At 37.2% G+C, this 26545-nt stretch overlaps 4 protein-coding genes across 6 annotated transcripts; 2 read left to right on the forward strand and 2 right to left on the reverse strand.

Moving 5' to 3' along the window:
* The first annotated feature begins 515 nt into the window (after positions 1–515).
* LOC140772856 (3-ketoacyl-CoA synthase 11-like) lies at positions 516–3980 on the forward strand. Its single transcript, XM_073115076.1, has 2 exons — positions 516–1378; positions 3011–3980. The coding sequence occupies exons 1-2, from the start codon at positions 638–640 to the stop codon at positions 3788–3790; spliced, it is 1521 nt and encodes a 506-aa protein (XP_072971177.1). The 5' UTR covers positions 516–637; the 3' UTR covers positions 3791–3980.
* A 4919-nt stretch (positions 3981–8899) lies between these two features.
* On the reverse strand, positions 8900–11757 carry LOC140774466 (3-ketoacyl-CoA synthase 20-like). Its single transcript, XM_073117475.1, has 2 exons — positions 10801–11757; positions 8900–9915 (listed from the first exon to the last, which is right to left on the reverse strand). The coding sequence occupies exons 1-2, from the start codon at positions 11548–11550 to the stop codon at positions 9127–9129; spliced, it is 1539 nt and encodes a 512-aa protein (XP_072973576.1). The 5' UTR covers positions 11551–11757; the 3' UTR covers positions 8900–9126.
* A 2005-nt stretch (positions 11758–13762) lies between these two features.
* On the reverse strand, positions 13763–18126 carry LOC140774395 (tryptophan synthase alpha chain-like). 3 transcript variants are annotated; one of them, XM_073117383.1, is made up of 10 exons: positions 18109–18126; positions 17797–17990; positions 16688–16834; positions 15840–15905; positions 15665–15761; positions 15373–15449; positions 15132–15209; positions 14912–14989; positions 14335–14394; positions 13763–14249 (listed from the first exon to the last, which is right to left on the reverse strand). In XM_073117383.1, the coding sequence occupies exons 2-10, from the start codon at positions 17977–17979 to the stop codon at positions 14115–14117; spliced, it is 921 nt and encodes a 306-aa protein (XP_072973484.1). In that variant the 5' UTR covers positions 17980–17990; positions 18109–18126; the 3' UTR covers positions 13763–14114. The 3 variants fall into 3 exon arrangements, with proteins under 3 accessions (XP_072973484.1, XP_072973482.1, XP_072973483.1); XM_073117381.1 differs by having other exon boundaries at positions 13765–14249; positions 15653–15761; XM_073117382.1 differs by lacking the exon at positions 18109–18126 and having other exon boundaries at positions 13765–14249; positions 15653–15761; positions 17797–18031.
* Positions 18127–23551: 5425 nt separating this feature from the next.
* LOC140775042 (photosynthetic NDH subunit of subcomplex B 5, chloroplastic) lies at positions 23552–26293 on the forward strand. Its single transcript, XM_073118277.1, has 5 exons — positions 23552–23796; positions 23902–23959; positions 24828–24896; positions 25010–25068; positions 25913–26293. Exons 1-5 carry the CDS (start codon positions 23578–23580, stop codon positions 26141–26143), a joined length of 636 nt encoding a protein of 211 aa, XP_072974378.1. The 5' UTR covers positions 23552–23577; the 3' UTR covers positions 26144–26293.
* The last annotated feature ends 252 nt before the right edge of the window (positions 26294–26545 follow it).

The following is a 26545-nucleotide window of genomic DNA, read 5'->3' on the forward strand; positions in this document are numbered from 1 at the left end:
AAGATAAAAGTAAACAAATTCTATCCATCGATCTTCGGTCCTGGACGGCTAAATCGGTTGGAAGAATTTATCTCACCAACAACTCCCAATTCTACTCATTAAAGGTATACATGTCTCCTAAGAGTCACTTGCATATCCTACAAACCTACTTGCTGGTTTATTTAAGTTAAATCATAGATACAAGTTGATGCATGAAATGGAACCCCATGCATCCACAACTGCATGATTGTTACAAGATTATTGTAGGTATGTATGCAGCTTGTTTTGTTAATTGTATATTAATCCTACAACTAATATTCTTGATCAAATTAGCTAGCTAGCTAGCTAGCACTTTTTAATGATCGTGTTAAGACTTGATTGCATTGACTACTTAGCGAAATTTTGGTTGTCATAACAACAACATGCTACAGTGGCATTCAATAATGTCTTTGTGTCTTCATTCAATTCTCTCTCTCTCTCTCTACTGAATTCCAAAACTTTATCCCCCTATAAATTCATACCCTCTCCCCTCCTCTCTCTTCACGAACTCACCATTACTTCTCCCTCTTACTTGTCTCCTTTGAAGACCATCCAATCATCTTTGCAATATTCTGAATTGTTAATTAGTTGTAATCTTGTAGATTGGCCAGCTGCCACCATGGCAGAGAATGGAAGGTATTCTTGGGAGAATAGACTCTTCAAAACACTCAACATAGCCAAAGCTAACTACATGAAGCTCCTCTACCACCACTTCATCTCCTACCTTCCTCACCTCTTCCTCGCCACTCTCCTCATGCTACTCCTTCCACGCCTCTCGGCGCTAACCCTAGCCGACGTCGACGAGCTGTGGAGCCAGACGCAGCTCAAGACCTCCACAGTCATCATCACTTCGACTCTCTTAGCTCTCTTGGCCACTCTCTACGTCGCAAATCGCCCCCGGCCGGTCTACTTGGTCGACATGGCCGGTTACAAGCCGAGCAGTAATCACCAGGCTTCGCGCCACACCGTGCTGAAGCAGTTTGAGAGCACTGGAACACTGGGCGAAGAGAGCATGGAGTTCCAGAGGAAGATATTAGAGAGATCGGGGATCGGGGATGCCACGTACTTCCCCGCGTGTTTACTGAGTAGGCCGATAAAGCCGTGCCTGGCGACAGCTAGGGAGGAGTCGGAGACCGTCGTGTTCGGCCTCGTCGACGAGATATTGCGAAAGACTGGGGTGCAAGCCAAGGATATAGGCGTGCTGGTGGTAAATTGTAGCCTCTTCAACCCTACGCCCTCGTTTACCGCCATGATCGTCCACCGCTACAAGCTCAGGGGGAATGTCATCACCTACAACCTTGGTGGCATGGGCTGCAGTGCTGGAGTCATTGCCATCGACCTTGCAAAAAATCTTCTTCAGGTTCGTATATAGTAGTAGTAGATCATCTTACACATACATACATACATATAAATACTTATTTCTATTAGTATATTCAGTGCATATATATATATAAATACGTTATATATGCATGAGGTAGTGAGTATATGATGATGATGATGTAGTAGTAGTAGTAGTAGTAGTAGTGTGTTAAGTATAAATAATATGATAGAATATATGATTAATTGCCTCGATATGCAATCAGTTATTCACTATACGTACTAGCAGTACCATTTGTGCAGTCTCTGCTTTGGATCCACTTGCTTGAGTTAATGCCTACAGCGTTTGTTATCAATGCGCCTCTCCAGAATTAAGAAGAAGAAAAAGATCACAATCACTTTAACTAGGATTGGTTTTCGTTTACATTCTCTAACTTGCTTAAATTAATGGTATTATTATGTCTTTAGCTTGTCGCAATCGATCTTTAATTGTCTCCGCGTATAGAGGCCTCTTTAGACAACAACTATAGAAGGACGGACCCTCTTAAAACTTTAGCCACCCCGAATTGGACGAGCTCAGAACTCGGTCCCTTCTCCCGGATCCCCTACAAGTGGCTGCTCCACAACCTTGGATGCAACCCCGAAGCACCAAGGCCGGCCATGGTGGGCCCCATGCATGCATTCTGTTTTGCACCATGGAGGGGATCAAGGAGAGCTAGACAGGGGACAGACCCATGAGGCCATGGCTCAGTGTGACCTTACATGCAATACTGCGATGAGGGTGATGGGCTAGCTTTGCAGTAGTTGGGGGGAAGAGTAATTGTCGGTAGGTGGAAGTTAAAATTTTCCTCATGCCATGTTCAAAATATTTGGATGCATGGGAGATTGGGAGATGCCACACTTGGATCAGAGAATCTCTGTCAATATATTATTAAAACTACTACACCCACCCACCCACCAACCAACCCAACCAAAGTGGTAGCTATATATATATATATATATATATATATATATATATATATATATAGGGGAAGGTTTAGAGTTTAGAGAAACGGAGAGAAGCCAAGCATGCACACTATGCATCATCATCTCTAGGTGTTCAATTTCATCTATGTCTCACTTTATCATGCATGGTAGAAGATTAATGGGGCCCCACCACCACCCCCACCATGGTGGATTAAAGCCTTGGACCAGACGAGTTATGTCAATTTAAGTGTTTGAGCCTTCTTTTGACTAGGACAAGTCTCTACTGCACTTACTGGGCCTTCAGTTAAGGCAGGCAGGCAGCAGCCTTATGCACATGGAATTCCATCATATGCATTAATTCATGGAGGAGTTCATCCTTGCATCTTAATTACTGGCAGGCAGGAAGCCATGCTAATACCTACAAGTATGAAAACATATTTAGTAGATCGAATAATATGTTTTTGTTAATAAGAAGGGGTGATCTTTATATACCAATTTAACGATATAGTACAGTGAGCAAAAGAATATTTTGATTTGGCTCACCTACCTCTACAAGTTGTTGTTTATGAATTTATTAATTACTCACTGTACAAGATATGAAACTCAAAGGTAGGTTTAGCTGGAATCCAGTTGGTATACATCATGCACTCACAATCATAATCACAATCTCCAACTTAAAGTTAATTATCCAACTCAAATTGATTGATAGGTACATCCAAATAGCTATGCGTTGGTGATCAGTACTGAGAACATCACCCTAAATGGCTACTTCGGCAATAGCCGGTCAATGTTGGTCTCCAACAGCCTATTCCGGATGGGTGGCGCCGCCATCCTCCTCTCGAACCGCCGCGCCGACCGCCGCCGCGCCAAGTACCGGCTAATCCACACTGTCCGGATCCACCGGGGCGCCGACGATCGGAACTACACGTGCGTCACCCAGGAGGAGGACGACGACGGCAAGGTCGGGATCGCCCTGTCAAAGGACCTGATGGCCGTCGCCGGCGAGGCCTTGAAGGCCAACATAACAACCCTCGGCCCGCTCGTCCTTCCGATGTCGGAGCAGCTCCTCTTCCTGGCCACCATCGTCCTCAGGAAGATCTTCAAACTTAACGTGAAGGCGTACATCCCGGACTTCAAACTTGCATTCGAGCACTTCTGCATCCACGCCGGTGGGCGCGGTGTTCTGGACGAGTTAGAGAAGAACCTGAAGCTCAGTCCATGGCACATGGAGCCGTCCAGGATGACGCTGTATAGATTCGGCAACACTTCGAGCAGCTCGTTGTGGTACGAGTTAGCCTACTGCGAGGCCAAGGGACGGATCAAGAAAGGTGACAGAGTGTGGCAAATCGCCTTTGGGTCGGGATTCAAGTGCAACAGTGCAGTCTGGGAGGCACTGAGGACTGTGGATGAGGTGAAGGAGAACCCGTGGATTGATGAGATTGATAAGTTTCCTGTTCATGTGCCTAAGGTGGTGCCGATTGCTCCTTGATTTTAAAATTTTCCTTCTTTCTTTTTTTTCTTTTTTAAGTCTACGGTGGTGTCCATTTCCAGGGTTATATTTGATTTAATTAGCACTACTACATATTTTGTAGCCCTTCTTGAGGCACGCAGTTGAATGGATGTTAATTCCTCATATAAGTTTATAATCGATATAAAATTGCATATGTTTGTTTTTATTGATCCTTAAATAGATCAGTGTTGTGGATCTAGATCTAAGAATATTTAAAAGCCAGTGCATTATGGAAGCAATATCTTCTCTATGGGCCCTTTCACAATCTTATCTTTTGGTAATGTGGGACATAGATGATAAGTTCAAAATTTGAGGTGGCAACCAACATTTATCCTTAATCCGGGGATGTCTGAGAGTACATAAATAGGTTGCACAGTGTTTTATATCCATCACTATCAACTGTTGTGTGCTTTAATGCATCTTTAATTATCAGGGGGGGTAGAGTTCTTAGGATGCCTGTATCCTTGGCAATTTTATCTTTAATTACTGACCAATATGCATTGAAGGTAAAAAAAAAAAAAAGGAAACAAAAGAAAAAAAAAATGTCATAAATATGAGGGCCATGATCACATCTGAACAAGGTTCGAAGAGTACATTTGATAATTAGTTTGATCGAGAAGAAGGAAAAGGAACTGGTCCTGTGTCTCCTAAAAGGACTATATGGAAAGAAGGAGATTGTCTCCAGATTTAATTGTAGAATTAACTCTCAAGTTGGTACCTTGATAGCAAATATTCGTACTATAGAGTCTCATCTTATTATACCCCCAGCGTTTATATATGTAAAAATTGCACAGTAAGATGTGCATTTACTTAACACAAATAATATGAATAACCATTTATATTTATTATTATTGAAACAAGAAATTTATTTTAGGAATAATTATTTCTATGTTTATTAGAATTCTAAAATTAAAAAATAGACTTAATGTGTATGAATATAAAGTAAATTAATGAGATAAATATTAATGATAAATTAGTAATTGACTCAGTGTGTGTCATAAGATATAATTTTGATGAATAAAATTTATATTATAAAATAAGACTATTATAATATATAGTTGTTATTTGAAATAAGAGATTGTATTTCAAAATAAAAGGAGGCTTATGAAAAGAATCATTTTATACATATTTACTATTTAAATTATTTAATAAAATGGTTCGTCTTTGTGCCTCCTTAGGTTTGGCGAGACTATAACCAACCAGCTAAAACCCACCTAATTTGACATAATCGCCAACCCTATAATAACTTCTAGCAACTCATAGTACCAAAGATGAAATCAATTGGAGCTTAAGAATTAATTCCATATTGATTAAAGTTGTGCAATAAGATGGGTCATGTTTTGTGAGAATATTTATTGATTACCACCCTTATAATAATTTCTTAGCGGTCTACCCATATAACTCATTTAATTAGCAGATCGCTTTCGTATTTAATATTTTACGCGGTTTTATAAAATTGATAGTGTCCGTAGGTCTTGAATTGAACCGATTATAAACCGACCAAACTTTTAACCAATCTAAACCAACTTCATTGTCAACCCTAAACTTGTTGGCAGCCTATTATTTGTTGCCAAATTAATTATGTGCAGCAGCGGAAAAAGAGTAAAAATAAATAAATACTTACCTTGTTTCTAAGAAAAAATAATTACTTTGACAACCTACTATAGGATGCTAAATACTCAAATTATGAAAGTTAACGGTTGCAAAGGATCCGTTCTTGTACATAAGCAGATTTTTGCGGTGTTATTGTAATTGCCACCCAATTCTGGGAGTTGGGTGGGTATCCATTTGTGAACTAGGAAGTATTAAATTTGACTCACGCTCTGAGTAAATTTGTTGCCGGCAAATTGTTTGGTTATTAATAATTTGACTTGGTGACTCAAATCAATATATTTTAACGACTTAGTACTGTATTAGCTTGGCGGCACAGCTCAACAGCATGACCGCTTAGAGCGATGTTTTGATAGTGTTTAACTCGGAGCATTAAGTCGGCATCGCAATAGAGGGTTAAATCTCTCTCTAACTCGTATCTAAACTTTGGACTCTTGAATGATATTAAAAATAATAAAAAAGAAAAAGAAGCTTGGTGAAATACTGACATCAAAATACACGTGCCCCTTACGTGAATAGAACCCACGTGATTTTCACTTGACATGTTAGTCAATATTTATACATAATATACAAGACAAAATCCAGTATTTTTACAAATATAATAAACTAAATAAAGTCTAAATTACCACAGGCCGCAATAAACCCCAAAATATATATCAATACACCTCATCATGACAAATGCCCGCGTATGAGCTACAATTCATATAACTTATTTTACAATACTAAAATAAATAAAGAAAATATAATAAAATATTCATCAGCTCCTCTAGATACTCGGGGTCATCTACTAATCTGAAAAATATTTATACTAAAAGATAGTAAGAATAAAACCCAGTAAATATACATCTCTACGGTCTAAAAATATGATAGATAATGATGTTACATTGTACATATGTATGCCAACATTATCATAGTAATACGTCAATGCAATATATTCATATCAATAGTTCACATGTATTAATAAAAAAAATACATGATATACATCATTTAAACTATCAAATCATTTATATCAAATTCATGCTGAACCATAGCCATAATTATCATAACATGCTCAAACAACTATCCACCACACAATAAGCATAGGCTCACACGTCATCTTAAACATCGAGTATGGATAGACATCTAACGATAATGCCCCCCATCTTAAACATTGTATATGACTGGTTGTTTGTGGCCATCAGACTAAGGACCACTCGTAAGCCCATATCATCGCACATAATAAAATTTTTCCTATAGCGAAATTATCACTCATAGCAAATACAAGAGCATACTATTCAAAGATGTCCTGACCCGTGTCATTAGGAACTATTAGGTTTACGACCCCTGCCTCTTAATTATAATTTCAGATCACCTAATGTCTAGTCTCCGTATTAGACAATGTTACGACTACTTAAATCAACGCACGCCGTGCCTGATAGCCCCCTCTTGACCTCACGACCTCAAGCATTGACCGTTATAAATATAGGTAATAAATATACACTCTACTCCGTAACCATGGACTGAGCAGGTAAATAGATACTAACGAGACGAAACTTAACTACATGGTGATACGTGCAAGTAGTACAGTGATTAACATCATCCATCATAAGACATTCACATTAAAGATATCATCATAAAAATGTTTCAATAATCATGAATAACTAGAAAATAGTAAATTAAATATAATTATGGTAAACTGTGAATAAATATCTTTTTATGCATGATATAAATATGATTAACTCATAAAGTAAAATACCACTTCAATATTACACTATTCCAAGACTACGAAGAATTTATTTGCCTAACATCGCTTCTAAGTTAATAAACTCCGACTATGTCACAAATTATTCTCGCACGATAATAAATCTACCTCAATAAGAAAAATAATATACATAATCACAAACCTTGATAAATTAATTATCTCACAGTTAGCTATTATGGGTTTGGAGTATGTCCACCTAAGAATCCTTATATTTATTAATCAGATAGAGTTGGCATATTAATTATGATAGTCTAACGCAGTACTAAGGGTTATTAATATAATTATCATTATGATCACTGTTTCCCTAATAATTATCAATTAAAAGTAATTTGAAGTAATTATCTTACTTATTGAATATTAAAGCACATTTAAATGATTATCATTTATTAATATTGATTTATAAAATTGCTAAAACTAAGCAAAACTATCCCGATTAATAATTGAGGCTCAAATTAATAAGAATAAATAAATAAAATGGTTAAAATAAATTAAAATAGATTATAGGGTAATTAATCTACTTGGGCTAGCTTAAAGCCCAAAGACTCAACACAACTTAGCCTAAAAGCCTCTTGGGCTGGGCTACAAACTCGGATAAGTTCAATTATTTGTCTAATATTCTAAACAAATGAATTATCATTGCTTGAAAATTAAATTTATATGAATCAATTTAATAAAGTCAAATTTAATAAAATAACTAAGAAAATTTAAAAACTCAACTCAACTAATTGGTTGGCCCAAAGCCCAAATAAAGGGATAGGTTGTGGGTTGCCCACCACCGGCAATTCTCGGGTTGGACCATGGGCCCAAGCCAAGCTTGCTTGTTGTCCAAGTTCAAAAGGAGGGGGTTTGGCCCAGCCCAAACCCCACCCCCTTCACCTTCTTCCCATCTTACCCTATAGTCATGGAGAGGACCAAAAAAACTCCATTAATAGAGATGACAGTCCACCCACGGCTGGATGAATGTCTCGAAAACTCCACAATAAGAGGATAACAAGAGGGGTAATTTGGGACCGGCGTGGAGAGGCACGAGGCCACTAGTTTGTCTGATTTCTTGCAAATTTGAATTGGATCTTAGGTGGATTATACTTTCTACAATTAAATCAAACATGTGACAAAATTAAATCTTATTTGATATATATATATAGAGAGAGAGAGAGAGAGAGAAAGTCTTATGTGAACAATTCAATCTAATCTAAGTTAGCTTATGCTTAAGTTTAGCTTGAAATTAAATTTGAGCATAGTTCATTTTATCAAGCTTGAATAATTTCAAATATAAGCTGAGCTTGATCGAGCTTCATCGAGACAAACTCGATCAATCTTGAATAATAACTGGACTCAAGTTTGGACAAAGTCTAGCCTAGTCCAATTCCATAATAGTTATCAGTTGGGTTCAAGCTTAGACCGAGTCCAATTCAAACCTAACTCAATCCAGCGATATCTATATTTTGGTCGGTCGGCAAGTTAGTAAAGCTATATCTATATTTAAGGTCACAGATTGAATCAAATTAGAAATAAAATAAAAATTTTAGTAGAATTATCTAATAAAATTAAATATTTAGAAATTGAAAAATTTTAAACCGATGTGTGTATTCCTATTGGATGGATGGTTGACGGGCCAAAATCTACGGGCTCGAGTCGGACCGAGGTTTAGATCCCAAGATTTGAGCTAGTCCGACAGAGGCTTCCGGGTAATGGATCGGGCAGATTTCAACCCAAATTCGTATGCTGAGTTCACACGTCACAGTGCAATTTTCATTATAAGAAAAAATAATGAGAAAATAAATAAGCTCGATCGAAATGTCCCTTAATAAACAATGTACAACCCACTACTTTTCTAAATAAAAAAAAAAGAATTAGAAAAAAAATACAACCCACTAAGATGTATATATATATATATATATGTAGCACGTAATACCATACAACGCGATCGAACTAATTAAATAAATGAACTCCTTTGGATCATCTAAGTGGCAACTGTTTCCACCTTAGGGACATGCACGGGAAAGTTATGGATCTCCCCCATCCATGGGTTCTTCTTCTCCTTCTTCGGATTTATAGTCCTCAGGGCTTTCCAAACCGCACTATTGCACTTAAACCCGGATCCGAAAGCGATCTGCCACATCCGATCCCCGCTTCGAATCCTTCCCTTCGCCTCCGTGTACGCCAGCTCGTACCAAAGCGAGCTGCTGGAAGTGTTGCCGAATCTATAAAGCGTCATCCTCGATGGCTCCATGTGCCACTCGCTCAGCTCCAAGTTCTTCTCGAGCTCGTCCAGCACTGCTCGACCGCCCGCGTGTATGCAGAAGTGTTCGAAGGCCATCTTGAAGTCGGGGATGTAGGGGCTGAGGCTTCGGAGTCTGAAGACCTTCCTGGCGAATAGGGTGGCGAGGAAGAGGAGTTGCTCGGAGAGGGGGAGGACTAAGGGGCCGAGGGTCGTGATGTTGGCCCTCAAGGATTCGCCGGCGATGGCCATGAGGTCCTTGGAGAGGGCGACGCCGACGCGGCCGGTGGGGTCCTCTTCTTGGAAGATGCAGGAGTAGGCGCGGTCGTCGGCGCCCTTGTGGGTCCGGACGGTGTGGAGGAGGTGGTACTTGGAGCGCCGGCGGTCGGAAGGGCGGTTGGTGAGGAGGACGGCGGCGCCGCCCATGCGGAAGATGCAGTTGGAGACCAGCATGGAGCGGTTGTTGCCCCAGTACCAGTTCAGGGTGATGTTCTCCATGCTAACTACCAACGCGTACGAGTTCCGGTGCACCTGAGAGGGGTTAATTAAAGGAATTATTATAAGTGATTGTATAGTAATTAGTTTAATTACACTTTAAAAGTTTATTAGTATATTAGTGGGAGGCCTGGCCCAAGTTTTCCAGCCCACCTAGCCCACAGACTCTTATCAATTTTTTAAAAAGTGTTAATTTAAAGGCACGAATATATGGGAAGACATAAACTATAGATGATATAATTAAATTAGTTATCTAGTGGATTCTATAATATTTCATGTTTGTTATGGAAATATTGGGTAAAACTAGGAGTCTGAATCGAATATTATTTTCCTTGTACTAGTAATGATAAGTTTAGAGATTTAGATATAGAATTAACAATCTCAATTACTTAAAAATTTATTTTTATTTTTCAATTTTATTTTTATTCAAAGTATAGCTATATGAAAAGTTTGTTTTTATCTATTACATTTTATTAATATGCATTCACATTTTTATATTAACTTTATTTTATAAATTTAGTAGTTTTAATTCTAATTATTTTGAATTGATCATGTTTGATTTTACTAATAAATATTTGTTGAAAATAAATATTTAATAATAGTTTTTTTTAACTACTATATGTAAAAAAATTATTTTAACTATAAAAGTTCAGAAATAAATAAAATAGATATAAATTTAAGTTTGAGATATTCAACATTAGTTTAAGATACTAATCAATGTTAGAATAATAACATCATTCCATGTAATTATCCTATCCATTGTCCTGTATACAGTGAAGTAAAATTTGAAGACCTGATTAGTAACCCCAAGTTATATATTATTCCAATTTATCATTCATTGTCTCATCTTGCAATCAAACGAAACCTATATATATTTGTAATTAGGAATTAATCCATAGCACTCGAGTTAGAAATGCTAACCTGGAGGAGTTGCTTGGCGAGGTCGATAGAGATGAGGCCAGCACTGCATCCCATGCCTCCAAGGTTATAGCTAATCACATTACCCCTGAGCTTGTAGTGATTCACGACCATCGCCGACAGCGACGGCGTCGGATTGAACAAGCTGCAATTCACCACCAATATATCGATATCCCTCGCCTTCACCCCCGTCTTCTCCAAGAGCTCATCGATGGCCCCGAACATGACCGTCTCCGCCTCCTTCCTCGCCTCCGCCATGCACGGGTTCGGCGGCACGTTCAGCACTGCCTCCGGGAAGTACGTTGACTGCCCCAGCCCCGACCGCTCCAAAATCTTCTGCTGGAACGCCAAGTTCTCCTCCGTGAACGAGCCGGCGAGCTTCGATCTCCCCATGAAGATCTCCCGCGTCACGATCCGCTCGTCCGCCGGCTTGTAACAGGCGAAGTCGAGGAGGTAAACGGCGCGAGGTAATTTCATGAAATAGACGGTGAGGAGAAACGAGAGTGCGGCACCGCTGGTGACGACGGCGATCGAGTTCAGCCGAAGTTGGTCGTATAAACTATTCAAGTCCTCGACGGTGAGGCGCGACAAAGGGGCGGCGCTTACAGCGAGGAGAGGGAGGAGAAGGAGGTACATGGCGTTGGAGATGAGGTAGTGATACCCAAGCTTGACATACTTCATCTTTACGGATTGGTTGTGAGAAGTAGTAGTAGTAGTAGTAGGAGCAGCAGCAGTAGTGTGATCCCTTGACATGGTATCAATGTTAAGAGGAGGAAGGAGAGAAGAAGAGAAGAGAGGATATATTAGATGGGGAGAGATGTATTGGCATTGAAGGAGAGATATATAGTTGGGAGAGGATAAGTTAATTAATTATAGAAATTGTGGAGAGGAGAGGAGATGGGGTTGGAAGAAGGATGCAACTACCCCAACGAAACTTTTTAATGGGAGTATGTGTTTTGGAGTCAAGGAGGTAGCATTGAAGTTGCCAGGCCGAGGAAGTAGAAGGTCATTGCAACACAAGGAACCCAACTCTTGCTTTGACTCTTTTATTTATGTCTGATTTTCCAGATCGTCTGCAATATAGGGTGAATGATATTTGATACGACCATCGCGTGATTCGGCCAACAGTAACGGGTGGCTGGTACCTCGCTAACTAATGCGATGCAGGAAATTCTCGCAGTCTGGGACTGCAGACAATCCGCTGCAAGTGGTGAAAATTGACCACAGATTTTCTAGAAGGTTTGCGTGATCTTTTAACTCCTGATAGGGGAATTGAATATTAGCCCAGTGGCCGCTGGGCGCTGGAACAAGTAATTAGGGTTATACCTTCTCAACTAAACTAAGAGGCTACCGCGTTGAATTCTCGCCTTTCTTTCTTTTCTCTTGTTCAATAAAAAACCTGTGTTAAAACCAAAAAGGTGTAATAATTTCGACCGTTTGGGAGTACAGTGTCCAACATAAAACCCTGACGGCTATATCTACCCTAGTTAGCTGCCCAATCGATAGCAAGAAAAGTCAAGTGCCTACCGGCTCATTTTATTAGAATTGTTGATGCAATTATCTAACTAGTTATCATGAATGTTTAGCCTATAATCTACACAAGAAAAATACAGTGCAATAACCAAAAGAAACAAAGAAAAAAAAACATCGATCCTCTAAATATGAAAGAAAAAAAAATATATTTTCAATAGTTTACAAGAAACACACACCTTTTTTTTTTTTTTTCTCTCATAAGATTTAGCTAGGCAGTATTTAATGAGATTGATTTTCTAGTTACCCCCACAAAAGATATATGCAGCAATGTTGTCAGTTGTCATGAGATATGAGATGTTTATTTTCATGGTTGAAATATCCATCACCACATTGAGTTCAAAGATTTCACTATTGGAATAATTCTATGATATGATTATTTAAGTCTAGCTGGTAGCGTACCATGCATATTCCGAGTTCATGGTGTCAATTAGATAAACATCGCATCTAAGCAAATAATTAGTTGGATGGGGAAGGATAACTAGGTTAATGAAATATCTTTAAATGCTCTCCAAATCGACCAAACAAATTTTGTAATACAACACACGTAACTCATGAAAATACCCTAAAGCTCCCCTTAGATCATAGTTCATAAATGAATACGGTTGGGTTATTATCATACTATAAACATATACATACGTAAGAGTTGCAAAAATATTCTATCTTTTCTTTTTATTATAATTTTAGCCCGTAAAATATCGGAGAAAGGATAATTCTACCGGAGTGTAATTTTTTTAAAGGTATTTCAAGTTTCTTATTTAAATTTAACTCATAGTGTTGTTGAGTATAAAATCAAAACACTATTGTGTTGTCCCTGAATTGCTAAAGTTTGAGCTTCTTTGGTTTTTATCTCAAACATGACATGGATTAAATTGAAGGAGGACAAAAGTAGTATTAAATGGTCCATGTTGACCTAAATTTGCATGGTGATGAGATGCAACAAAGAGGAAGGAAAGCATATTTAGTTGCACCAAGCACATCCTCTCTAACAATTTATGGTTGGGGTGGTTGGGAGTTTGATTACATTACTTTTATTGCTCTTATGATAGAAGGGTGTAGTTGGGCAGTTGCTTTCCCCCCTCCCTCCCAACAAACTCTTTGGAAGTTAGTTGTACACGCGAGAAGTGTGAAGATACAAGTTATGCTTCTCATTCTTTATGTCCAAACAAAGAGGAGATGAAAAGCTTGTCTTAATTGAACTCTCTCTATATGTATTCCCATGTTATGCTACGAAAAGAAGAGAAAGAAAGCACTATCCGATCCGTATTCGGTCCGTTTTTAACCGGAGTAGTTTATAAAAGCGAATGTAAATTGGAAGTAGAACAAAAAAATAGAAAAAATTTATAGGTTGCTTTTCGTATCCACTTTCTTCATTCCAACATTGCAATTTAAAGAACTTCCAAAACGTTACACTTTTCTTTCTTTCCTACTTACCATCAACCAGAAAAAGTTCAACTTATATATATATATATATAACTTGATCAATCTTTCTTGCCGTATTCCTCCAACTTGCATTCAATAAGCTGGCACTGGGGTAATGCAGAAAACTGTTCTCCATTATTGGTATAGCAGTATGAAGATGAGCTCAAGCATTGGTTAATATATAAAACATAAGCAGGCAGACAGGTACAATATATTCTATCAAATTACACATGAAATGTTTCTCAAGGGAGATCTGAGCTTCAGCCATGAAGACATACAGATTCTTTTCTAACCATAAGATGATGAACAACAACTAGCAGCAACTACTATATATATCTTCTATCAGATCACACATGAAATGTGTCTCAAGGGAGAGCAGCCTTTAAAGACTTCGTAAAAATTTCCACATGCCTTAGTGCCTCCTCAGAAGATCTGGCTTCAGCGAGTAGTTGGACGATGGCACTACCGACGATCACACCGTCAGCTCCCCATGTCGCAATCTGCAAGGAAATAGGCCTTGATTCAGGCTAAGTAAACAAAAACAGTAGCTGGGTAAGCATTCACCATTTATCCTCAATGACCTACTTGCTTGACATGCTCTGGTTTCGATATGCCGAAGCCGACTGCCACTGGCTTTGTTGTAACCTGGGGAAGGGGAAATTATCAACAGATCCATACATACGTCTTATGATTCAGCATATCACTACCTTCATCAGACTCTAGTGGTAGAAATTAAGATTGCATTGTTATAAGACTCAGGAGGAAAAGCAAGACTAGTGGTAGAGACACATCTTCATCAGACTCTAGTCCTGCTTCGTTTTAGCGATATGAAGTAGCCATTCAATTGTTGTATGAAAGAAATATGCAAGTTTTATCAAGATAAGGTGATGTTTTCTGAAATCATCATCAGAATTGTAATGTATCTAAAATTAATTTTACATCACATGTAATCTGAAATTGAAACAACAAGAATCTGAACAGTAGCACAGAAGAAAGATTATTTGAATTCTTTGTGACAATTGTTTTCACTTGAAGATTTCAATCACAAATAACTTTGGTTCAGAACTAGGATGGGAAATGCTATGAAATAGAAGCACTTTCAGGTCATTTGAAGGTTAAAAGATGAACTAGGAGAAAAGGTAAAAGTGGAACCAAGAATTACCTCTTTTAATTCTTGTAATAGATCTTCTACCTGGGGATTTACCGTAGGCCGGGCACCAGTAACTCCAACAGAGCTGGCCTACTTGATCAATAAAAAGGGAATTAAGCTTAACCATTATGCTTGACATCATACCTACCTACTGTGACAACGGTATGATAACTAAAAGAAAAGAAAAGTCCGAATATATATGATTGAAGTATTAAAAGAAAACTAATCTTACAAGATAGACGAACCCTTCTGAAACATCAACAATGGCTTCCATCTGATATCTTGGAGTAATTGGTGTAGTAATTAATCCCTTCAGTGAACAAAAGCAGTGTATATATAACTATGCTCAAATACAGAAGACAAGATAAGGCACCATGACACAAGTTTATATTGAAATGTTACAGTGTGATACCAAAATCAAATGTTAAAAAACTGAAATTAGGAAGGAAGAGAAAATATTCCAAGGAGTGTACCAGTTCGATATCATTTGCTTCTGTTCTTCTCTTCAAACTTGCAATCTCACGAAAAGGAACGTCTGGAACTAAAAGTCCTGCAGATTATTCTAAAATCATGCTGAGAAACAGCTGATAACAATCTAAAAGATGCTGACAGTAACTATAGTAGTAGAACAGTTTAGCTTTATATTAATCAGAAACATTGCGACAAAAAATAGATTAAATTATGGTCTTCAGCAAGATATGAATTGTTCTCTCATTAGATAGTATAGACAAATAACTAAGGAATATAAATTACCATGTACACCACCTTCTGCTACGATGGAAGTGAACTTCTCGACGCCGTATGCTTCGATATGCTTGTAGTATGATAATAGTACAATAGGGCAAGATAAACGAGGGGCTACCTGCAAGGATAGGATGTTCTAAAGTTGTGAGCTTATGAGAAAAGAACATTACAAATGACTTCTTTAAATCTTGTCAACCTCTTTTAGCATGGAAATAGTTGTCTCAAGTTTGGTACCATTTGCAAGAGCACGTCTAGTGGAAGCCTGAAATCCGAAAAATCTATTAGAACTAGACATCAGTTTCGGATCAAGCTACTGAAAAATAATGCAATAGACTAGATATATAAAATTTTATGAAATATGTGACCAGTATTGATGCTAAATTGGAGATGACATAGGTAAATGTCAGATGGATACTTCCTCTTCTGATTGTTTAAAATAAATTCGGAAAATAGATATAGCTTGAATATTACTAGAATAAATTCAGAATTTTGCTGAAGTGTGATGAACACAACAATCCTAACAACTGTTTCAAATAGAATCTAACATATAGAAGTAACTTCCAAATGTGACTTCAAAATCGAATAAGAGGTTCCACTTTGCCCAACATTTGGGCTGTGTTTTTGAATGGGTTTATGCATCCCCTTAAAATAAGAGGTGTAATCTAATGTGGGCTAGTCTAGATTTTCTCCCAATTTAGAATGAGTTGAAGCCTAAAGTAAAATTATATTTTTCCCTTTGAGAAGACCAGGCAGGATTTATCATACTTACAAACAGTCACTTTACATGCAAGCATGCATTGCTTATCTACAAACAAGCACTATATACATAAAAAGCCACAAGTTGATGATATATGTATACATTACGTACCTATACATAAGCATTACATATATAAATATTCACATTATTTTGGTGATATTCATTCATCCACTAGAAATGGTATTTTAGTCAATTGGCATAAGATATCCTCATGTTCCACTTCCTATTTTGGTTTGAGGAATTAGAGAATAAAAGGCTTTTTTTTTGTTCTTTTTTGAGATAACAACCTGTATCACAGGACCATCCAATGAAGGGTCTGAGTAGGGCAAACCCAGTTCAATCAGATCTGCACCACACTGGTCGAGAAGCTGCAATAATTTTGAAGTTGTAGCCAAGTCTGGATCACCAGCTGTAATATAAGGCATCAAAGCTACCTGCATATTTTAATCTCATCAAGTTTCAAATCTTAACAAATCCTATAATATTTTTTGCCCTCAATCATCCATCTAATCCTACTTATATTTAATGCAATCATGGGAACGACTAAGACTCGACTAATTTAGGGATCGAGCCTTTTGATTAACTAAATCAATAGTTAAATGGAACAATAAGTAGGAAGGCTGGACTAAAATGCCAAATAGAAGAAAAAAACTAGAATATAAAGTTGGCGATTTAACGAAACCTAGAAGGAATACCGTATGAGGAGAAGAAGTGGGAGAGAAAATAATAGATTTAAGCAGGTTTTCTTAAACTTATTTTACTAAATTAGTTTAGTACTCTAAGCTGGTTTAAAAATAAAATAAAATAAAACAATGATGATACTTAAATATAAGACTTAATTAGTTCAAACTTTGAATTAAGTGAACTTGGACTTTTTTTATAAAAGTATTACGCTGACCGGCGAACAAACTTTTGGAAGGTATCACAATAAGCACAGGCAGCTTGTAGTCCTAATCATAATTAATTTATTTTTGGATTAATTTTTCTGAATCCATTAATGATATATTAGAATCTAACCCATATACATATCTACCTTGTCTCTGCTTCATCTACTGCCGTTATAATTTAGTCTTGTAAATACGTGTACAACGTGAGCTCTTATAATCTTTTGAGCAGTTTAAAGTTCCCTTCAAAATCTTTTTAGTGAAACTTTATTATGAATATGCTGATAATGATAAAAACATATATAGCGATCGACATGATCTTTTCCTGTATGCTTTATATCTTTGTTCGTACAAAAGAAAGGGTTATAATCAACAAAGAACTAACAACTACAAACTAATATATATATATATATATATATATAGACATAGAGATAGAGGGAGCGAACTTCTAATTGAAGAAGAGGCCAAGAGCACTGCATGTGATGTGAGTTCACCACTATATATATACTTACTTTTCCTTCTCTCCTCAGCTTGGAGAAAGTTCCCAAGATCTTGAAGGAACGCACGACATTCCTAGAAGCCATGCGAGGGAAGCTTCTCCCCGGAGATTTTGAAGATGATCGGAGGTCAAGCCGAGGAAGAGAGTGGCCGCAGTAGTACTTAGTGCAAGAAAGGAAGGTTGTGCATGGAGCCATGGCCGTCGGTGCTATTATTAATTAATTAACGCCAAATACGTTATTACAATTCTAAAATTTATAATCCTAATCTATAAGAGAGAGAGAGAGAGAGAGAGAGAGAGAGAGAGAGAGAGAGAGGAAACCTACCAGAAACTCAAGTGAAGATCACCTTTGGCTTAAATAAATAAGGCTAGCATATATGTTTCAGGGTATAAATAATTGATATCCTTCTATTTGAACATACAACTATAGCAAATGGGCTTCTTGTCTCCATCGAGATGGTACAGTATGTAATACTATAAGTTATTTAATTGTTTCTCACGTGTCTAGATAAGCCTGTAAATTTACTAAAAATAATAATAATAAATAAGCTGTAAATATGTACCAACGGTCCTCACTTCATAATTGAACAGACGAAATGACATCGATGCCCGTGATTAAAAGAAATGTATGTAAATAAATATGAGGGTATTTTTATCTCTTCAACTACATTAATTTTCAATAGTTTTTTTTCTTCTGATTTGATGGCACTTCTCTAACTTTCTTTTTAAAATATTTTTATTTAAAAAAGCTGAAAGAGTTTATATATTTAAGCAAATCACTGCGGCGGGCCGAGTGGTTTTGAGTCCGATTTGGATTGATTTAGATGTAAGAAAATTATAAAAATTTAAGTGATAGTAATTTTACGAAATAATTAATATTCTCGTGAAAAAAATAATCTGGTCCAAATTTAGGTTCTGTGTATTTAAGCAATCACTTTAGCTGATTGGTTATAAAAAAAACTAATCAAAAATATATATATTATGGGTTTGATTTGGATTGATTTGGAGCGTAAGAAAAGTATAAAAATTTAAGTGATGGCAACCTTATGAGATAATCAATATATCTCGTGAAAAAAATAATCTAGTCCAAATTTAGGTTGTGTGTATTTAAGCAATCACTTTAGCCGAGTGGTTATGAAAAAATAAAAAAAAAATATATTATGGGTCAGATTTGAATTAATTTGGATGTAAGAAAATTATAAAAATTTAGATGGTAGTAGCTTCACGAGATAAGATTCTAATAGCTTTTATTTCACATCAACTGGATGCTTGAATGAAAAGATATAATTAAACTAGTGGAGCAAGATTGAAATGAGGTCAAACAGTAAATATTTGATGTTGTGACGGTCGTCAGAGGGTGTCAGACGACCAAAGATGGTGGTGGACGGTCGTAGATTAGGGTGGAGGTGATAGTGGCTATCTATTAGAGTTAGAATTTGAGTTTCTAACTTAAATTTATTCCTAGAAAAATAAAGATAATCTAACGGCTATGATAAAAATGATAAATGTGAGAATATGAAAGTAACTAAACTCAATTAATTTCAATGCTTGGATGCTTGGATTAATTAAAGCCCATTCCTCTATATATAAAGGTTAGGTACAATTGGTCCTACTCGAATTTAATCCTTACGGCTTATATTATTCAAACTAGGACTTGTCTTTGAGACTTATATGACTTAATTAAACTTATCTTAGAAACTTACATGACTTAATAAAATTTACTTTAGTGGCTTATGTAATTTAATTAGGCTTGCCTTAAGGGTTTGCATAAGAGATAAACATGAATTAATTAAAAGATAAATAGATTCAATCCATCAAACTCAATGTCCTTATAATACGATCCTATTTGACTCAGTTCGCATCAATATATAATTCGATAATACATTCCTTAGGATTGCAGACTAGTTTTGAAAAACCCCTAGACACACGTATGTATCTAAACACTAGACAATGATATCACTCGTTCGCTTAAATAAAAGTCAGAAGAAATATTAAGAACGAGAGTAGAGATGAACCCTAAGATTCAATAATACGATCCTATTTGGCTCAGTTCGTATCAATATATAATTCGATAATACATTCCTTAGGATTGCAGACTAGTTTTGAAAAACCCCTAAACACACGTATGTATCTAAACATTAGACAATGATATCACTCGTTCGCTTAAATAAAAGTCAGAAGAAATATTAAGAACGAGAGTAAAGATGAACGCTAAGATTTTAACGTGGAAAAACCCAAACAAGAAAAAAAAAACCACGGATTCACACTCGGATCAAAATTAATCATTAGAATAGTAGTAGTTACAAGACTGACTCACTAAACAACCCATCGATCCAAACGACTTTGTTTCTCCTAGTCTTGCTCGCTAGAACCCACGATTCACTGTTTCTCGTGATTGATGTCCAACCTCAGTAGCCTTCGAGATTTTTCTTTCGTCTAGATAACTCTTAAGACGAAAGATTAAGCTTTTTAGATGAGAAGAACCTTGTTGGTTGAAAAACCGATCTAGCCTCAAGAAGTCTCCTTCAAAATTGCTTCTTCTGCCCCCTATAGTTAGGGCATCACAATACTTATATATGATCTCCAAAATAAAGCCAAATCCAAGTCTTATCCGAACTCACGGAAGTCCAAGAAATTGCAAACTTCATAGGTGTGTTCGAACGCGGCCCGGGTGCGTTCGAATGACCTAACTTGATCTCAGGTGCGTTCGAACGGGCCCAAGTGCGTTCAAACGCGATAGCTTGAATTCTTCAGGTTGCGTTCGAACACATTTGTGAACACTGCTCTTGGTTTGTGTGAACGCATGTACCCGCGTTCGAATGCATTTGTGAACGCAGCTCTCGGTCTGTGTGAACGCATGTACCCGCGACGGAGAGGAATCGGTCAAGCGAAGCGCCCCAATAAAGGAAGGTTAACATACGCGATGCCTTCCATTTGTACAAATCGTGAACATACCTCCTAGCCAATCTCCTCAAGGAATCCAAGGATTGGAGAGAAGCTTTTCCGAGTTATAGACAATGCGTGAATGCGGGAGAGCTTGACAGGAAATCCATCACTAGAAATTGGAGACGCTTCCACGGTCAGCTTACCGAGGAAGAGATGCGGGAGGACTTTGAACGCGTTTGTGAACGCAGCTCTCGGTCTGTGTGAATGCATGTATCCGCGTTCGAATGCGTTTGTGAACGCTGCTCTCGGTCTATGTGAACGCATATACCTGCGTTCGAATGCGTTTGTGAACGCAGCTTTCGGTTTATGTGAACGTATGTACCCGCGTTCGAGCACGTTTGTGAACGCTGCTCTCGGTCTGTGTGAACGCATGTACCCGCATTCGAACGTATTTGTGAACGCTGCTCTCGGTCTGTGTGAACGCATGTACCCGCATTCGAACGCATTTGTGAACGCTGCTCTCAGTCTGTGTGAACGCATGTACCCGCGTTCGAACGTATTTGTGAACGCAACTCTCGGTCTGTGTGAACATATGTACCATCGTTTGAACGCGTGTACAAAACGCAGCTCTCGGTTTGTGTGAACGTATGTACCCGTATTCGAACACATGTACCCACATTCGAACGCGTTTGTAAGCGCTGCTCTCGGTCTGTGTGAACACATGTACCCGCGTTAGAACGCGTTTGTGAACGCAGCTCTCGGTCTGTGTGAACGTATGTACCCGCGTTCGAACACGTTTGTGAATGCTGCTCTCGGTCTGTGTGAACGCATGTACTTGCGTTCGAACGCATTTGTGAACGTAGCTCTCGGTTTGTGTAAACGCATATACCCGCGTTCGAATGCGTTTGTGAACGCAGCTCTCGGTCTGTGTGAACACATATACCTGCGTTCGAACGCGTTTGTGAACGCAGTGTGAACTCATAAATTTTGCTCCAATAATTTTGCAATTGTTCAAACCAGAGATTTTTTAGATCATATACATGTATAAATATACTTAGAATATTTTGTACACAATTATCAATAATTAAAAACATATCAAGTTTATTTGTTTGGTTGACGAGGTGGGGATAGCTTACGTAGCTGTTCCAACGCTTATGCTTGTTTCTGGGTGCAAGAGAGCATCTCGCGTGCTCGGATAATTATGCCAATAACTCCTACTTACGGTCATGACTGCTTATATAATTGTTAGCTTGCATTGCTCACTAATGGAATTAGTATTGAAGTTTTAGTGGTGATCAAATGTTCGATGTAATGACGAGATCTTTGCCTCCTTGTATGCAAGTACAGTGTGGGTATGCCATCTTCGAAACGTTCAGTTGGAAAGTAACTTAAGGTTATATGCCAAAGTAGCATCGTTATATGCCAAAGTAGCATCGCGCTAGCTCTTAAACATCTCTTTCTAATGGCATCCAATTTCTGATGCTTGGAAGATTGTTTTATTCTTATTTTTTATTATTCAAAAGCTCGAAGGTTAGATATAGATTGAACAAAAGATTAATCGTCCTAGATATAGAGGCATTGAGCATCACTAAATTTTAGTTAATATAGTAAGCTGTATAATTTAGATTTCTAATCGTATGAAACTATTGCTCCAAAAGAAATGTCGTTGAGACCTGCTCTAAGCTGTTAATGAGCCGAACTGTTGAAATAAGATAAAATAATTTCCTTTTATTTAGATTAATTTTTTAAGGAAAAAAAACGTGAATTATATTTTTGACATGGATCCCATATTAAGTGGAAATTATTTGAAAAACCAACTTACATAATATTTGGTTAATTAAGTAATCCTCCTCTAGCATACGAGATTATCGTTAATTAATCAACTTAACTCTTCAGTGGCCATAGCCCCTCTCTCATTTATAAATGGAGAACCCTTATTCGATCGGTGGTAATCTCATTTGGTGAGAGGGAGGAAGCTTATTGAAATATAAATAATATAATTTAGATTAAAATATTTATCTAACAAAAAGGAGAGAGAAAATTGTATATAGGATTTTCATCTGGTAATTACTAAATAATATAATTATAAAAAAGTAATATGATTTAAAAAGATATATACGCAAAATAGAAAAAAAAAATTCAAGGTCATCATGCAAAAGAACTCACTAAATAGTTAGTGCTTAGAACGATGTATATATGTGAATAGAAGATTTTTAGTATCAGAAAGATATAATATAAAAAATATTATTTTTTAAAATTGATATTATAATTTAGAAATAAGTAAATCACATATTAATAGTAAGGTAGATAGATATAAATGAAAGAGAAGAAGAGCTCTAAAGAGTGAGATTATCTTCTTAAGAAGCATGCATGCATGCATGGATTAATTGTTATATATCCAACAATGCACAGTTGCCTTCTCTATATCTAAAACATGAAGGAGGAGGGCGAAATGAGTGGGAGATTGGAGGAGAATCTCAACAGTTGACAGAATTGATACAAAGTATGTTATCGTATCATAGAATAAGTTATGAGTTATGAGTTGAAATAATAAACATGACCTCAAATAGATCTGTTTGATAATTGAGTAGATCGGCATAGCCTGCTTACGATCTGAGTTGGGCCCAAATTGACTATTACCTGACTGCCACGATTCCTCGACGGCACTGCCACATCGGACCAAAGGGGATAAGGGTAATGGATACCTTCCTCTCCCATCAATCAAATTCCTTGTCGAATAAAAATAAATTTAAATCATCCTGTACACACCTTCTCTAGCCGGACAGTCACCGTCCGATCGAGATCCGACGGGATATAATCTCAACACGTGTGTGATAGCCACACGATATCCAACTAATTAAAACCGCCCAAAATCGAAAAAAAGAAAGAAAAAGAAAAGGGGAAGGAAATGGGGTTCTCGATATCGCCTCCTCCCGCCATCGCTGCCGTCTCGACGCCGGTGCTGACGTCAGCTTCTTCAACTAGGGTTCCTCCTCTACGAACCCTAGCCCTAAGTCTCACTCTAGGCGTGAGTCGCACGAGCCGTCTCAATGCCGGGTTGACGGAGATTGAGCCCGACCTCCAGGAGGATCCGATCGATCGGTGGCGCACCAACGGCGTCAGCGCTGTTAGTTTCTTGATCTTTATTTGTTTTTTTTTTAATTAAGTTTTCTTTTTTAAAGTTGAAGATCGAATTTTGTGGTTATTAATATGATTTTTTGGGTGGATTAAGGAAGATTTTATATACGGGGAGTATGATGGGCACCACACTTATCATGAAGGTCATGAAGGTATTATTGCGTTGCATCTCATGAAATTCATAGTGCTCTATGTTTGCTAACAGTTGGGAAAATTTTGATAGACTTATAGATCCATTTTGATTGAATCTTTGCCTTTAGTTTTGTTATTTGCAATGAAAAGTTGGTTGCTTCGGAAAAAAAAGGTCAAGCAATTAGTGATTGGGAGAAGTAACTAATGATTGACTAAAAAAAAGAATTAGCATTGCCAACTCGGGATGCTTAAAGTGGGTTCATGTGGAAAATGGAAGACAAAGGGATATAGCACGTTAGCTTGTTGTTTTTTCTGAACTTTTCCTTTTGAAGAGGAGGAGGTGAGTCTATCAGGTATTTGCTCTCACCTGGAACTTTGTTTCGCTACTTTCTCTTCTTAAGGAAGGGTAAGAAATCGTTATTCACATAAACATTGGCATTTTTTGGGAAGTTTGCAATAGCTGTAAACTATTTTTTCTGCTCTCAGATTGGAATTGAAATTAATGTAGTAAGTTGCAGTTTTCACATAGTTCATTGAATCTCTCCTGCTTACCTTTTTCTTTTAACAACCATTAATGGCTTAGCATTATGTCCATTTTCTTCTGGAAAGAGATAATATTTCACTTGAATCTCATCGAATTCCCTGGTACACGAATATGCTTTCAGCATATTGCTATTGACCTCATGACACAGAATGCTTCTCAATAATAATGTACTGTACATTATTCTTGGACTTTTGTTGATGAAATTTGGACCATTGGTTATAAAAGATGCCAATCTGGTTTTATATGCCTGACAAGGGCTTCCATTTGATTGATTGGATTTTTTTGTTTCAGGTGCTTCACCTGATCAAGAAATTTTGTTGACTACCATTCATATTTTACTATAGGTAATAAGGGATTATGGGAGGCTGTTGTAGAAGAGTACCAAGCAGCAGAACCTCCTGGTGGTTTTCAAGGTCCGTATGCAGATACGCTCATTCATATTGCCTTAATCCTTTTGTTCTCCTAAAAATTTTGGTATAAATTCATACTCATGTGCTTTCTTCTGGCATGGAATGGGTATTTGCAGGGCTCATATCTTGGTTGTTTCTACCTGCCATTGCTGCTGGCATGGCTTACAATGTACCGGTATGATATTTCTTGGTCTATGTTAATTGTTTCTTATGAACATACAATCAAAAGAAGTCCTATAAATAGGATAGAACATAAAATGTGATGGTCTCTACTTTACTATTTGGTTTGACTTTAGATGAATAATCCAAGCATAGAACATTGAACTGTATAGCACACCCCTGTTCTCTTTCATTAGGAGTAGGCTCCTTTGCTGGTTTGCTGAGAAGCACATCTTTTTTCAAGTTAGTTGCTGTTTCCATTTGGTTATACTTTCTCGTTGTTCATACCGGCAAGACCAAACTAGGTGATGGTGTCTGCTGGTTGGTTGTTAGGGAAATCTTAGTACCTAAAAAAAAGGGTGCTGCTGAAAAAAAAAAAAATCATTTGATTTAGTTTTTTGCTCTTCCTAGGCAGATTTTGTCCAAATAAGAGTCTTAAGCTAATTTATTACTTTGTTGGAATCGGCTTTCTTAAACTGATGGTCAACTTTTACATGCATAATTAGGTAAATTGAAGAGATTCGTGTTCAGCCTATAGTTATATAGGAGAGTATATAACCTTTGGGAAGAAGTCAACTGCATAATATGTAATTCCATATACAGCTCCAAAATGAAAAAAAAAGAAGATTATCTTTAAGACATGGGTGATTGCTAAACATCTTTTCCAATGATGGAACTCTTCAAAGTTGTATCAACTATCTTCAAATGTTGGTTAAATCTTATCAGTGTTTGTAATTTTCTCGCGGAGATGAATAGTGAATACTAGTGTCATATTGAGTTTCCATGGGAAAGTTTGGAAATTGACATTTGAATGCCTATCCAATTTGAAACTTCTTTTCTAATCTGATATCGTTGTTCAGGGCGAGTATCTGTACATTGGAGCAGCAGTCTTTGTTGTAATATTCTGTGCAATTGAGATTGGAAAGCCAGACAAACCCCACAATTTTGAACCTCAGATCTACAACATGGAGAAGGGAGCTCGAGACAAGTTGATTGCGGATTACAACTCCATGGATATTTGGGATTTCAATGAGAAGTATGGCGAGCTCTGGGATTTCACTGTGAAGAGGGATGATATAGTCAAATTGTAATGCATTTCAATAGAGCTAATAGTTGGTACAGAATGTAGCTTTTCAGATGAGTAGAAAAATGTTATTGCAAAATTTAGTACATTATGTTGAAAATTGGTTATAGAAACCGAATATGAGGTTTGTAAAAGAAACCACATCCTTTTCCTTTTCTTTTTGTTCTTATTCTTTGTATTAATTTCATTATGGCTTGAGGAGTATATATATACTATAAGCACCTTGCCTGTATAAGATGTCCGCATCTTATGTTAGGGAATGCAAGATTCAAAGGGCAATTACTTACCTCATTTTTTTTACTTCTGTTAATTTTCTTATAAAACAATGATAACCTATGCAATCTTGGCCATATTTGTTTGCAATAGACTGAGAGTATACAAAGCATAGAAATTTTTGCTCTAGCTCTGC

This window comes from Typha angustifolia, chromosome 13 (genome assembly GCF_048772165.1).
Source record: "Typha angustifolia cultivar Huaian chromosome 13, ASM4877216v1, whole genome shotgun sequence".
Classification (NCBI taxonomy): Eukaryota; Viridiplantae; Streptophyta; class Magnoliopsida; order Poales; family Typhaceae; genus Typha; species Typha angustifolia.